The sequence below is a fragment of the Ixodes scapularis genome, unplaced genomic scaffold (assembly GCF_016920785.2).
Source record: "Ixodes scapularis isolate PalLabHiFi unplaced genomic scaffold, ASM1692078v2 PGA_scaffold13__105_contigs__length_92229423, whole genome shotgun sequence".
Taxonomy (NCBI): domain Eukaryota; kingdom Metazoa; phylum Arthropoda; class Arachnida; order Ixodida; family Ixodidae; genus Ixodes; species Ixodes scapularis.
In genome coordinates this window covers 81,974,558-81,990,215 of record NW_024609839.1, presented here as the reverse complement: position 1 = coordinate 81,990,215, position 15,658 = coordinate 81,974,558, and the positions used below count along the sequence as shown (strand labels likewise).

General features: G+C 47.0%; 1 protein-coding gene across 1 annotated transcript in view; it reads left to right on the top strand.

Annotated features, from left to right (window-relative positions):
* Positions 1-4,416, top strand: part of LOC8038837 (carbonic anhydrase-related protein 10) — a 97,348-nt gene extending 92,932 nt beyond the window's left edge. The window contains exons 8-10 of the mRNA XM_029984383.3: positions 1,326-1,454; positions 1,990-2,026; positions 4,269-4,416. Of these exons, the coding sequence (XP_029840243.1) occupies positions 1,326-1,454; positions 1,990-2,026; positions 4,269-4,294 (192 nt within the window). The 3' untranslated portion in view covers positions 4,295-4,416. The remainder of the gene's footprint in view (positions 1-1,325; positions 1,455-1,989; positions 2,027-4,268) is intronic.
* Positions 4,417-15,658: the final 11,242 nt, after the last annotated feature.

The following is a 15,658-nucleotide window of genomic DNA, read 5'->3' as shown; positions in this document are numbered from 1 at the left end:
ACTTTTGCGTTCGAAAACCTACCTTCCTCGACAGCATTGCCCCATTTGTTCTGTCATGTGATCCATTCGAGTAGATTTTGGAAGATAGCCATGGCTAATTGTGGATAATAGCAACCACTCATTTCTTTTCTCTTATTGATAGGAACTCGCCGGAAAAAACTGGGCGATCCAGAAGACATCTACGCGCGACACACTTTAAAAACTTTGCCACGGCGTCGATTTTTGATAAGTATCCAAGCTTGCGAAGGCACAGAGACGCAATTAACACTTCAGCGTGCCAAGGCAGCTTTGATCACCCCGCGAGAACGGCGAGACTTGCGTTCGACGAGTTGTGTTTTTTTCCTGCGGTGCTGCGCTTTTGTAAAAATGTTCACGTGTTCTCAAAGGCAATTCTCACCGTTTACACAAGGTCTTGAAAAACGACTTCGGCGAATGACAACGAACAAACAAAAAACGTGTCTTCCGCACGCTGCCGGCCAGCCACCGGAACGCTCCAAAGGGTCGATTTTTCTTGTGACCGCATTTGTGGAGAGGGGAAGCGCGATCCAGCAATTTTCATAGAGATCAGTGGGTTAATGTATATAAAAAAACTGACAAAGGCCAATACGTTCAACCTGACAATCTAGTGTTTTTGAAACGACCCAAGGCGACCCGACCCGACCCGACCCGACCCGACCCGACCCGACCCGACCCGACCCGACCCGACCCAACCCGACCCGACCCGACCCGACCCGACCCGACCCGACCCGACCCCGACCCGACCCCGACCCGACCCGACCCGACCCAGACCAAACCAAACCAAACCAAACCGAACGGAACCGAACCGAATCGAACGGAACCGAACCGAACCGAACCGGCTTGAACCGATCCATGCCGACTCAATCCGATGAGGACCTACCCCAACAAACCCGGCTCGACTGGACGAGACTCAACTTGAACCGAACCGAACCGACCCAACGCGAGCCAACTCGACCTGACTGGACCAAAGTTTATTTGATCTGACCCGGCCCGGTCCGGCCCGGCCCGGTTCTATCAAACCCAATTGACTACGATGAATTTTTATCTATTTATTTCTCAGCCCAACAAAAAAGGGTTAACCACTTCTTTTCTACTTCCTGCACCCAAGATGGTTCACGCCGAACTATATCTTACCGCTGCCTGTGCCGCACCTCCGTAGGTATCCAAATTGCCACTTGCGAGTATATAATCGTTACATATCACCATCATGGAAACAAACAATGTCTATTTCACACACAGCAAAAACGACGATTCTTCCTTCGTTCAAATTTTAACTTCTTTTTAAGCCTTCGTTTCGCTTTCCTCAGCTGTTTGCCACTCGGAAGCTGATGCAAGGAGACAGCTTCCACCCGAAGGCGCCGCTAGGAAACAACTTCAGGCCCACGCAACCGCTCCACGGCCGCGTCGTTCGCACCAACATCGACATGAGGAACGAGGTTGGTACAAACCCGCGTTCGCACCACTAATGAACATTTTGGGGTACAACTATAAATGACCTCTAACTGATCCCAGCTGATGAAGTGCCATGCCCCGACCCAATTATATGCTCAAATAAACGCAGTCTGTCTTTTATGCGGTACCTGGAACACGTCTTAGAGTTGGGTGTTTAGCGCCCTATAGACCACCCATGCATCGAAAGGAGGCCCGAGGTGGCCACAAATGACGTCACGGAAAGGACCACTAATGAGAACGCAGTAAGCGTACGAATGGGGGCACCTTCCAGGCACCATAAGGTACTTTAGAAGAATGTAATACCACAATCGCCCCCTAACGTGTGCGAGATATAGGCACTGTGATGCGCCGACTTGATATCATGCACGGCTGAAAGCGGTCTGCGTCAATAATGAACGTTGTCTCACAATTGATCGCAATCTTTGCGAGATGATGAGCAGTGTGAAAGGTCATTCTTGATCAATCTCAGACATACAACTCGTTTATAGCGTGCTTTGTGTTCTCTCGATTCTCTCTCAGGACTGTCCAGGAATGCAGACGAACAAGTTTTACCAGGGTAAGCCGCCATCTGCCAAAAATGTGACTCCCCCGCGAAGCTATACCGCAAACGGGTTAGCCTATCGGATATGTCCAAGGAAAGCTTAAAATCAGGCGTAAAATCGCTATTTTTGGTAAAGGCCGACGTACAACGCTGCTTTCCGCGAGAAAAAAAAAATCCCATCCAGAGTTCTCCTCTCCCAAACCAGAAAGTTATCAAGGGGAAAAAAACTTTACAGTGTGCGTTAACATTTAAAAGCTATTAGAAAAATATATTTCACGCAGACTAAAAATCATTCTCGACACACTCCTTCTTTGGTCTTCTCCCACTGGTCACGTGACAGCAGGAACTGCTTTTTTTTTTTTTTCATCGCTTTTCGGGAACTGATATGATTATCAGCTCTAGCACCTCTATGCGAATCGCAAGTTCGTCTGCTCCTTTTGCAGGGGCTGCGGTGACGTAGGAACGCCGAGCTCTGAATGGCTGTGATTGAAGAATAGAGGGTAGAGTTCAAGGCAGCTGGCTTTGAGGTTTAAGGCCCGTTCACACTCTTGCGACCGAGTACGACTGAGAGAGACGAGATCTCTTACCACTTCTTAAATGTTTCTAGAATGAGGGAACACACTGACATTGTGGCGCCATCTATGCGGTGACCCTGGAACTACATTTCACAAGAGCGAAGGTTTTGCGTGATTTCCGAGGTCAAACGTTCGTAATACCCATAGAAAGACTCGTTTATAACATTGAAAAAAGTTTCCCGAGTCAAGAAAGAAAGGATAACGCGTGAGAAATAAAAAAAAAAAAAATATGCGCCGGACCGCCGAGTTTACACTGCTTCCCAATAGATGGCGCCAGTGTGTTCTCTGGTTTAAGAAGTTTTAAGGAACCCAGGTTTAAGAGGTCGCAAGAGTGTGAACGGGCCTTTACTCGCTATCCTTGAATCAGAGTCAAGCAGAATTAGGCGTCGTTCTAACGTCACCGCATAGATCCGGATCCGGATCTATGCGGTGAACCGGATCCGGTTTCGCATAGAACCGGATCTATGCGGATCCGGTTCTATCCGGATCCGCATAGATCCGGATAGAACTCCCGCAAAAGGGGCAGACGACTTGCTCTCCACACAGCGTCTGCCACCGTTGGGAGAGGAAAACGAAAGAGGGCGAGGGAGTAGGCGGGGTCGAAACCTTTGGGAAATCTGGATGTCGGTCTTACGTAAGATCGTATACGCCCAATATTTGGAGAAGTCAGTGGTTCGCCCAACGAGATATTTATAGACGGACTTGAGCAACGTCTCTACGTCAAAGCCCTTGGTTTTCGGATATGACATTTGCCCATGACAGGGACTCCAAATAAATATTTACGAGCCTGCCCCCCGTGATTCGATTTGTTTGGAAAGGCTACTCAAATTCAGTTACCTTTTTTTATAGTTAACTAAATTGCGTTAATAAGACATATTCGTGATAATGCCTCTGTCGTGTGTACTTTTTACACGGTAGAAATAACTCAAATTGTTTTTTAAGTCTTTAGACCAAATACGTGTAATTATAAATTTAATTAAAGTTTTGAGTACTGTAGGTTTTGGGACGAACGGCTCTCAAGATTTAAGCACGAATAAAGGCCGAATCTTGTCAATCAGTTTGGTACTAAGTGCAGAAAACGGTGACAAAACACGGTAAAGCAGTAATCCAATATATATGTTTTGTGTATTTTCACTATAGTGGTTTCTCGTTCTTTAGATTTCCCACGAGGCAATAGTGCGTTTTTGTTGATCGATTCCACCAACCCGCGACTCTCCGCAAACTCTTGAGAGAGATGCAGAACTCCGCAGACGAGGCTATGGCTGCGCGCATGCGCAGTAGACGCCTCCTGGTTGCGGAGACCGTAAGGCGAGCGGGGAAACGGTCCACGAAAACTCCCCAAAGCTACAGTCTCACTGCTCGTACGTCGTGCCGAAGACACGATTGGTCTCATTAGGGAGTTTTCCTAGACCGCGTTTCCCCCTCCGCTGAGCCCTCCGCAACGAAGAAGTTGCTACTGCGCCTGCGCGCCGATAGCCTTGACTGTAGAGTTCCGGGTAACGTATAGTGGTTGCGGAGGGCGTTGCGGGACGGCGAAAACGATCTACGAAAACTCCCTATTAGCTCGTAGCGTCGGCTGCGTCTCCACTTAAGGTGAAACGAAATATAATCATTCCAACCACAGCTTTATATCTAAAATTATTACATCTAAAAAAAAAACGTTTCTTTTTCATTTTATGCAGCCAACATGGATCTTCTGACGCGGTAGCGAAGGAAATACGCTACGGACTACGTCACGGATTACGTCACGGATTACGTCACCTCCGCAAGACCTCACAGCTCCCCCGCCGTAGCAGGAGATGCGAGCAGAAGCTCGGCCCGCTACCGCGAGAAGCGGCATGAAGTGCGTTTCGGGGACGAACTCAAAACCCTGAGGACTATCACGTGACCAGATTTAAGATTAACATGGACTTCAACCGATCCCAGGCGCAGCCGAACACAGTCGTAGCCATATCCAGAAATTCGAAGCCGAGATCCACGGAGAGAGCAGACAGGTGGCATTCGTGTGTGAGGGCGCGGACAGCGCCACATGAGTCGAGTGCTGGTCGTAGGTACTAGGATAGTGGGGATCGTTTCACGGAGGTGTCTGGGGAAGTATGACACTGTCACCGGCTCCAAACAAAGTTAAAACGAGAAAATAATAAAGAGTAAGTGCTCGCTTCCAATAATCTGTCTTACTTTCAAGTCATGACCATGTCCCGAGTAGATAAAGACATTGCGAAACCTACACGTCATTGCTAGCGTAGTTCATTCGTGCTTACATTCTGGCCAGCTGAAATACTATATCAATATGAAATCTGAGACTGTGGTTTTTCAGACCACAGTCTCAGGTTTCAATCATCATGTATAACTTACGCCAGCTCGCTTGCACTTTAACCGTTTTTCCGTGAACATAGTTCACGGCCGCGCGTTTCCAGTACGGGTTTACATGCTTGCGGATTTTCCTAGTCTTCACCTGTGCTCAGACAAAGAAAAAAAAGACAGTATTATGGGCATCAAACTTGGTGTTGGGCGATGGGCTGTCCTTTCGTGCATGGCGAGAATAAAGTGTAGCGCAAAGCACTGTATACAACCAAACTGGCACAAGACGACTCTACAATCAAAATAACACCCCGTTTAGAAAACGCATAAATTGACGTCATACATATTAAATAAAAAGGTGTCGAATATTAAACGCCTTCCACGACAAATTTAGACATCCAGCTACGTTATTACATACACGTCGCAAACTTAATTCCTAGCCATGACTTCACTCTAACTTTTTTGTCAGGTGTCAGTGACCACACCCGTTTTCACCGCACACCGAACTGGTCACTGCGCTGCCCAGGCAGCTCTTTTATACTATTAATATTAAATCTTACTTGTATCGTAAATTGAGTTATTTATCAGGTTTCCTGGTCCCCTCTTGATTCTGAATAATGGATTCCCGATGTACGGACAAGAAGAGACGCCGTCGCAGACAGAAAGACAGACAGACAGACACAGACAAACACGTAAAATGGTTATTGACTGGAAGCGGCACTACTAGAATAATGTTACAGACCACGGGGCTCCGCGCAGAATCACAACACGCAATGTATGATTCTCTACTACGCTCGCCCCTGAACCCAAAAGTGCAGTGGAAGCTACGCGATCGCCGGACCAATCACAGGCGTCCCTTGCATCCATCCACCCGTCCCCTCTTTCTGCGCATGCGTGGTCACGTGGCGAAAGGCAGCGCGCATGACTGGTCCAACGAACACGTAGGCAGCACCGCACTGTCAGCTTAGGGGTGGACGGAGCACGGCAGACTACGAACCGGGAAGACGTATTACCCTGTCTCGGATGGCTGCGTGTGCGCGCGCGGGATTTCGGTAACTCGACTTCGTACACTACGATTTGTGATCGAAAGAGCAGAAGAATTCATTCCGCGCAACATAAGAGGCAACGGGTTTTATTTATTTTTTATTTATTTATTTTTTTTAAGGAAAAGGAGGGGGGGGGGGGTTGTAGCTCTCGACGAGGTCACGAGCCAGTGCGGGGATTCCCATCATCGATTCGTTATGGATCCAATATTGGTTTCATATTTCGCAATGTATAGTATATATACCTGGGTGGCTGCGAATAAGACCGTTATATAGGGAAGCAGTTGGGGAGTCTCGTGTTTTCATTTTAGTTTCCTCTCTTTTTTCTTCTTTCGAGGAGATATGCCTACATATAAAACGTGGATTTTTTTTTCTTTTCTTTTATGGAACACAAGTGTGGAAAAATTTATTTGGTGCTCCTCCAAACAGCCTCCTCCTCTGTAGCCTCGGTTGTGGAGAAGAACAAACCGATGCACTTTTTTTTTCAATAAAGAAATACAAACAAGGAAAGAAACTACCTTGTCGACAGCACACCAGGTCTCGACTTCTTCCGTCTTCAAGTGGTTTTCTTCCGTCCTTTTTTTTTTTTTTTTTTTTTTGTCAATGGGAAGTTGTTATGCGTACTGCACTTCTCAAGTTTGCGCGTCAACGCGTTTAATGCAATTCAACACTCGCAAAAACAAAATATTTTATAAGTTTAATTTTCGAATTGGTACTTCTTTTTCTCCGCCCATTCAGGCGTTAGAAACCGGTGCTTTCTTTGTGAAAAAAAAAAAATCAACTTTCCATCTATTTCCTAAGTTCACGATTTTGCTCTAGCAAAGCGGCGTAGAGGAGCGAACGCTACAGAGCAGCATCGTAGCCCCTGACGTCTTATGAAACGCGCAGGGCACATTCAGTCCCGAGCCTCCTATTATATTACCCCGCAGCCAATCAAATCGCGCCAATGGCCAATGAGAACGCCAATAAACCAATCACGAAGCAGGAAGCGCCGACACAATCAGCCCTACCCTGCCTGTCTTAAGCTGACTACGCTGAGCGCAAGTTCGTCTGCTTTTTGCGCAGGGGTCGCACTGACTTCAGAACGCCGAGCCCGGATTGGCTCTGACAGAGGGTAGACCTCAAGGCTAGCTGCCTTGAGGTCTACTAACTATTCTTCCAATCTGAGCCAATCGGAGCTCGGCATTCTGACGTCACCGCAACCCCTGCGTAAGAAGCAAACGAACTAGCGCTCCCGATAGCCTCACTGAGCCAGTTTCCGCTGATTATACTTGGTTCATTACACCTCATAAGTCAGAGCGCAGTGAAATGCTGGGAAGCATACAAACAGGGACACCAAGTCTAAAAGTGCGAGGTCACGATGCATCCAGCGTGCCGGATTGGTATAGCCTAAAGCCCCTAGATATCTGTTTTTACAAGTAACGAGAAGCAATACAGATGACAAAACACATTCCGCTCAAACAAAATGGCGTCATTCGGTTCAGTCTTCTCTTCTTCGCCGCCATTCGCCCCCTAAAACCTGCACCGTCACGCAGTCGGCACTTCAAAGAATGTCGCTTCTTGTAGGAAGCTCTTTAACCGCGGCGTGATACAACACCTTCTTAGACCTCAAGAAAAAATAAAAAAAAAACATGTTTTGCCCATTCTTCATACGCGGCGCGAAGTAGTTCTAACTTCTTACGAGATATGGTTGACGGACGAAATTCGATGCTTTTGGAGTTTGAAACGTGCACCTCTTGACAAGGTAACATATAAATAGTATAACATTCTCCTACATGTATCTTAATTATCAACATAAAGGGGGAAATGAGTAATGCTCCGCGAGGTGCCGGTCTTTTTTTACAACGATTCTTGAGGTGAAAACGGGTTTAGAAACTAAGGCCTGCTCGCCCGCGCCGTGACGTCGCTGTAGCTAGGCCAGCGAGCGGAAAAGCGGCATTCGGCTGGGCGATGGGCTTCGCTGTGCCGATGCGCTGACGGGACCATTTGTAGCTTTGACTGGAAATATTGTACGAATGTCACTTTCCCATGTGTGACAACAACGTAATTAATCGGACTAGAGTATTTTAAGATTAGAATATTATATAACAACTCTAACTTCTATAGTTCGTTTGTTAAGTTACGACGACTGATAAAACTCATATGAGTGACTACACTTTTTCCACAATTATTTAACTTAATATCATTTTTAAAGGAAAGCGCTGCTCTGCAATCATAACTATTTTAGTTTGAAATATATTTTTGACGTCCATACTTACCACACTGCTAGACAATATGTGAAATAGTATTTTACGTATAGCACCTTCCAGGTTGTTTTCTGAAAGATAAAATAAAAGTAACAGGACGCTCTCGACCTCCTACCACAAGTTGGAGGGCCACTTTTGTAGTTGAAATGTACGAAAATAAGTGACGGTGCGTTATTTACGAAGTCATTTGGTTTATTTTAAAAAAGATGTAGTTTTTATAAAGTGAAACAAGCAAATACGACACAAAATGTGTCTGATTAATTACGTGTTCAATCGCCATCATGAAATGAATGAACATGAAAAAATGTATAGTTCGTATCATAAGACAACTTTCTTTTTGCCTCCGTTTCGGGTTTTAGTGTGTCAATTAGAGGTGTCGTGGATCCTTGATATTTATTTTTAAACGACGCTAACATTTGTGGAAAACAGAGAGTGGCTTTCTGAATTCAGCAGACAAGGCATCATTTTTCTATTTGCAAACATTGTTGATCACGTAACTGCAAAAACTGAGCGATGTGCTGGGACGACACAAGTTTGCTCGCAACAACTTCAGCATGTATTACCACACTGATGACTTGTTGTGCTGAAATGTGCAGTCCCCTTGAATTTAAAGCATCTGTCAGAGGATGAACCACTGCATGCATCATAAGAAAGTGTCTTCTCTAAAACCAAATGTTCTCTGCGGTATTCGCTCTTAAGTGTTTTCACAGTCACAGTAGCGAAGTATTCACCTACATAGGTCAGAATAGGAGTTTAGGACAACAGCCTGCGAAATCATACTCGGTGATGGCCAATGCCAAAGGACATAAAGAAAATAATTTGCGCAGGTGACTCGCATGATAAAACCAACGAACTATTTCAAAACACTTTGCAAGTGGTAATTCGTTCTATAGATAACTACTATGCCTCTTTAAGGCATACAAAAAAAGTTGCCGCAGTTGTTTAGTCTACTATTGTCCTTCTGAACACATTGACAATTCGGAAGTACAAGATTGCACGGATAAAACAAACAGATGTCAAATGAACATACCTTCGAAGAGCTCGCAACTTGAACTACTTTCTGCGGAATGGCCATAATCCATTGCTCTTCAGTGGGGAAGGAGATTTGAACCTTCGGTTCTCCGGCAAAAGTTTCCCAACACCGCGGCACACAACACTTATCAAGCATTAATCCTCACATTCGCACACGGAAACATTATACTCGTTTTCACCTAAAGAAGGAAGTTTTGCGCATTGTTCATGCGCCGTACGAAGTAGTTCTTATAAGATTTGGTTGTCCGAGGAAAAACCGATGTTTTTGGAATTTGAAACGTGTACAGGTTGATAAGATATCCACTATCTAATCTACAGTGCACCCTACATATATCTTAATTCTCTACATAAAGGGGAAAATTAGTAATGCTCCGCGAATAGCCGGACTTTTTTTACTACAATTCTGGAGGTGAAAACGGGTATAGAGATTGTGGTCGCCGACGGACGGGGTGAATATGCAGGCGCCATGTCTCCGCATTTCACACGGCTTCTACGTTGCCCGATTGCCCACCTAATGTCTGGCTCTGCATCGCTTGCAAGCCGCCTGCAGTCTGACAAAGTTGCGTCGCCACGTCGCGTAATCTTCTTATTTTATTATTTTTATTAGATTTAGTCGGTACAACCTATAACACACTTTCATCTTAACGCTCGGACCGAGCCCAACAAAAATAACAGAGCTTCAAAAAAAAAAAAAAAGTGTTTTCCCGGGTCCTTCGGGCTGCTTTGTCATCGTCGTCGCAGATGCTCGGCGGGGAAAACCCTCTGCTGGCTGTCCTCGCTTGGCCTAGGAGCAGTGACGTAGCTGACGTAACAAAACAAGGCGCGCAGGTTTTAGTTTTTAGAAGGTGCTGGGTGATAGCGCACGTAAAGATAGACCAAAGACACCGTGACATTGCACTTTTAGCGCTTCTCGAAGGGCCCCAAAGCTCGTAGCATCGGTCGCACCCTGAATGCGGTGAAACCAAATATAGTAACTATTCTACACGCGCACGATGCCTCAGTACACGAACACTCTAAAAGCAATCATGGAAAAAAAAAAAAAAAAAAAAAAGCAGCGGTGCCTAAGAGCAAGCAATAGCGCTGCAACGACGAAACACCTGGGACTTCAGAAGAATGTACAGGCTGCCCTAAACCAGTGGATGAAGCAGCCGCCTGTGGAAGGAAAATACAATGTACAAAACAAGCGGGACAAAGGATTGCGAAAAGAGCGTCTCGTAACTTTTCAGATGCACGCACGTGCGACATTCCAAAATAAAAGCAACCACGCATGCACAATATATATATATATATAGTGACTTACTTTTTTATGTGGGTGTTCACGCGTGAAAAAGGCGACGTCAAAAAGTTTGCACAGTCGAAATAACAAGACGGGAACGACGCAAAGCAAAACCTCGGAACCGACCGACGCTCAAACAGCTTCGCGAGCAAAAGCGATCTGGTGCCAGTGCTTGACTCCGCGCATTTCTCAACGCACATTTCCGATTCAAGGTGAAGGGACGAAACGCATACCCAGACATCGCCGTTCCAAGAATCGCTTGTCCAGACAAGCTCACGCGCATAAACGGACGCAGAAAAAAAAAAAAAACTCGGGATCACTGCGAGGAGATCGGCGCGTTTTCTGAGGAACTCCAAAGATGCCTCGTTGCGCAAAAACACAGTCTCCAGAAGATTCGTGGGTGTCTCCTGATGGTTGTATTATGCACCACGCCAACAGGGTAGGGGACCTCGGGTCTATCTCTGCTTTCTTCTTGTTTTTTTTTTTTTTTTTTTCATTGCCGGAAGGCGAATATACCTTGAAGACTACGAACGTACGACACAAGCACGCGAAAAATGGAACACGCAACGGAACGTTTCGTTCGGGGTCGAGTGTTCCCGAAGAGACCGAGCTCGGGGTACGGGTAAAGTCACCGGAATTTAAGCCACGGTCACACAGCAAACACACCATACAAAAGTGAAAAGTCATTCAGTTCAACGAATCTCGAAAGTTCGAAAAGTCAGAGTCGGGAGTGTGGTGTTGAGTTAGCGCCAGGGGTTTCCCCAGGAATTGAAATTAAGATTGAGGGGAGGGGGCATTGAGAATAGAGGAGTCGTTGCGAATTAAGAGGATGCCTTCAGAAAAACAAGGCGGGTGTACACCGCCTCCCCCCCCCCCCCCCCCCCCTTTTTAGGGGGTGTGTAGGGAAATCACTGGTTAGCGCTGCGTTGTATGTGTGCATAATAGGAAGGGGAGGGGGTGAATAGTGGTACGGATCGAATAGTACTGCATCATTCCTAGCCTTCACTGTATCAAAAAAAAAAAAAAAACGACACAGCGGTTTTTTTTTTTTTTCTGAGTTTGTGCAGTGTTGAAGCTTGGAATAACACTGAGCTATTCGATTTGTAGTGATCTTTGCCCACGTCTAATTATTAGGGGTGAGAGGGTCGAATATTTTTTTTTCCGGCGATGTGATTGAGATCTTTCTTTTCCGGCAGCCAGGTGTTCACCGCCTTCGTCAACATGAGACATTTTGACGCTCAGCATTTATTGTCGGTGGCGGTAGATCGAACGGTTTGGAAAAGGATCGGGACACTTTCACCGAACTTATCAAAATGTCATCGGATTTCATTGAAATTAGCGTTAAAGGAGCCTAAAAGATATCGAGCGTTTGTAGTCGGAATATATATATTAAGATGAACACATATTACCCAAATCAATTTTAAGTGCTCAGCTACTTCAAGCGAAACGGACCGGCGAACCGCGAATATCGCCCTGGTCGTTGCAATGTCACATCGAGAGAAGAAAACGAAAATCCGCATAGCACTTGCGCCGCACGAAATAGCTTTCGAAAGTTTTTGTTCTCTGAAAAAGAAGGCCGTTGTTAATTTTTTTTCTCCGTCATTTCAAGCGTGAACCTCAAAAAGAAAAGAAAACGAAAGATGTGATCTTAGAAGCGCACACAAAACTATCGTCGCCGGTCGGAAAATCATTTGTTGCCTAACGTGCTACCTTATGGTGTAAGTACTCCCTGTGTGGTTGCTTTTCTGTGACCATTTTTCGTGACCTGGATTTTTCCATCTGTGTCTCCATACCACTCTACGGTTTTACCTCAATAAAGCGGCTGCTCGCGTCACCACGTTCTGGCCACTTTAATGCAGCGCTTTCATTTTCTCGGTGTCCACGAGGCGTTTCTCCCCAAATTTCCCCATATCTTGTCTGGTGCGGTGGTTCACTAACCACAGTGTTTCACCACTTGGCAACACTGAAGTATAATACAAACGCTAGGACACAATAGACCCCTTTCGAAAGTCACCAGCTCATTGTCAAAAGGTCTAAAATACTGCACAATGGCGGAGCAAGCGACACCACAGAATGTGAGATTCTAAAACTACATCATCTAGAAATGAAGTGTAATTAGTAGAGTTTCTAAGGTTCTAACATTAGCGGTGTCTTTTGCGTTCGCCATTGTGCAGGGATTCCACTGCTTCCAGCCGAGGGCACACCTTCGAAAGGGGTCTATTTCTCTTTGTGCCGACTTCGTAAACTGGCGGAGGCACATGCCTCTATGAAGAGCAAGTTCGTCTGCTGCTTTTGCAGGGGTTGCGATGATGTCGAAACGCCAAACTCTTATTGGCTGCTAAAAAAATAGTGGTTAGACCGTAAGGCAAATGGCGTTGAAGTCTACCCACTATCCTTCCAACCAAAGCCAATCAGAATTCGGCGTCGTTCTGACGTCATCGCAACCCTTGCTAAAGAAGCAGACGACTTACTCTCGAATACGCATCGATCACATTCGACCGATTTTAATTGCCACAAGTACTCAGGTTGCGAAGCCTATCCTCGCAAACTGACTCCGCCAGATGCCGAATCAACTCAGAACCTCAACACCGTCACCCTACACATGCCTCCCCCCCCCCCCCCCCCCCCCTGTCCCCAAACCACTTAAAAAAAAAAAAAAGAGAAAAGTAGCGAATTTGCCGCAGCATTTGACCATAAACGACCCGCGGCGATCGTTCCCATCCTACTCTAATTAGCGGCTCATCGGCTCCGGGTATTGATGGAACTTTTCACACATCAAGCCTCCGTCTCCCCCTCACCACCGCCTAAAGGTCACCTCGCCGCTGTGCCGTACACGTCACTAAGCCTAACTCGTTCTCCCACCTATATACTCGAACAGATCATAAGATTCGCTTAACGGCAACGAACGCATAAAACGAGGCGTCGACAACGCACGCGTATCCACGCGATACGTGAGACCGGGAACCGCGTCCTTCAGCTTCAGCGGGGAAATGACCCGTTCACTTTTCAGCTGAGAGTGCGGCGAGGACTACGGGCTCGCCGGACCAATCCGTCGCCTCCCTTTCATCGCCTGACCACGGTTACACCTCCTAGAGTGATCAAAGCCTGCACGCACAAGAACCGTGACGTCATCGCAGTTGAGATCGAGCGAGAACTCCGATTGGAGCCGAGTGACGCGTCGGCAATCGGCCGGGCCTCGGGTCCAATCAACGCTCGGCATTCGGCTCGGGTTCAATCCTCGAGTTTGCATCCTCCGAATGTCATGGCGTTGCATCGATGTAGAAGAGTGTGTTCTCGGGTCACGATTATTCGACGCAACGCTGCTGGGTACAAACAGGAGCGCGATCACGTGCCTGAATCTAGGCGTGTGATTGGTGTAACGAGCACGTATAACTTCCACCGCGCTGTCAGCTTAGGGCTGAAATGAGTAAAGCGTCGCCCCGACGCCGCAGTCGAAAAACTCGCGGAAGCATAACTCCCTCGGGCAAGCGACATTGCATCGCTGCGCTCTATCCTTCGGAGAGGAACAACACGGACCACTACACACTGCTAAAACTACTTACGTAACAAAACAATCACGAGCAAAAAAAAAATGAAACGAGCTAAAAACAGAAATCCCTTTTCCCATTGAAGCTCCGAGAACATAGAGCTCGGAATTAATATTTGCTCGCGGACACTGTCAACACAGACCGGGGGAATGATGACGAAATGATGAGAAGTTGGGACGACGACTGAATAGTGGAAGGGGAGCGTATGTGTGCGCGAGAACGAATCGTCGAGGATTGAGGGCTTCGGTTGTTGCGCGCGCAAGGGGGGGGGGGGGGGGGGGGGCATACGAGCCCGGCCGACCGTGCGCCCACTTCTTTGATAAGGGGTTCCAAATATGTTTTTTTCGAGGTTCACGCTAAGAAGAGAGGCGTCTCCTTGTTCGCACGCGTGTGCGTCTAGTTTAAGCCCCGCGGATATTAAGAGACGCGGTATATATGTGCGAAGGTACCGTATTCGGGATGAAGTGCGCGCCTCGCTGCGCCTGTGGGACGTGCAAACCGGGCGTGCTTGACGATGAAGTGCGCGTAGGCGCTCAGAAGCTGAGAGATAGAAGCAGACGAGAGTGCGAGGAGACGCTATAGGACGCCGCGTCAGAACGCGGAACGCGACGTGTGACGGGTTTGGCTTCCACAACAGGACGCGCACAGACCGCCACTGATTCAAAAGCTTTTTTGTGGCGATAAAATTGCGAGAATAAAAGAGGACTTTTTTTTTTTTTTTCAGTCTCGCATTTGTAAAGTTTTATGACGTAGTTCTGGGATCGAAACCACCCGCCTGACGGCAATCGAGTGCGGCATATGGATTGGACACCAGGACTGCGTGAGCACTCGACTTCGGCTCGTAACAATCCATGCTTCGGCGTACGCTCGGGTAGTGGCTCGTGTCCAACCACTACGGTGATGAGAAGAGCCGAACTCTAAAGATGCCTGGGGCTCAGCACGCGTTTTCTCCTTTGTTGACCCCAGCGCGTGGCTACGATTAACGTTGGCGACATAGGATAGACACCAGTCCACGTGGCCGCTTGTTTTCGCTCCGAGTTGGGGGGATGAACGCTGCTCATATTTCTTTCATTTTTGTTTTGGCGATGGCCATCGCATAGAAAGAAAAAGTAAGGCAAGTTTATTCAGTTATTAACGTTAAAAAGTGATTCTATGTAGTATAAAACGAAAGTATAAAAATTGTTTCACCGCTGCTTCGATCGCACCGGCGAGGTGAAGAGTTAATGCGGGACTCTTCAATGCACGTATCCACCGATGTCTGTTTGAAAACAAGCTCGCTGCCCCCCGCTATCGGCGGACCCCTGCGCGCTTCGGTTTGTCCTCTTATTTTCCTTCTGTCTCACACCATTTTGTTATTTGTACTACGTTCTACAAGGCGTGCGGGTTCTTACAAACGTATTACAGGTACATCTGCGAAAGAGAATCCTCCTACCCGATCACTGCGCGTTGCTAGCGAACAAATAAAAACACTACCGGAAGTCTACTGGGGCACCAAATATGGTGGCACCCTCGCAGCACCAACTCCCGCCGAAGGCGGTGAACTGCTAAATTACCCACGCATGAAGGAAAATGCTGGGAATGTTTTTCTACGCGCAACACGCGCTCGCCTTTCCCCTATCATAGAGT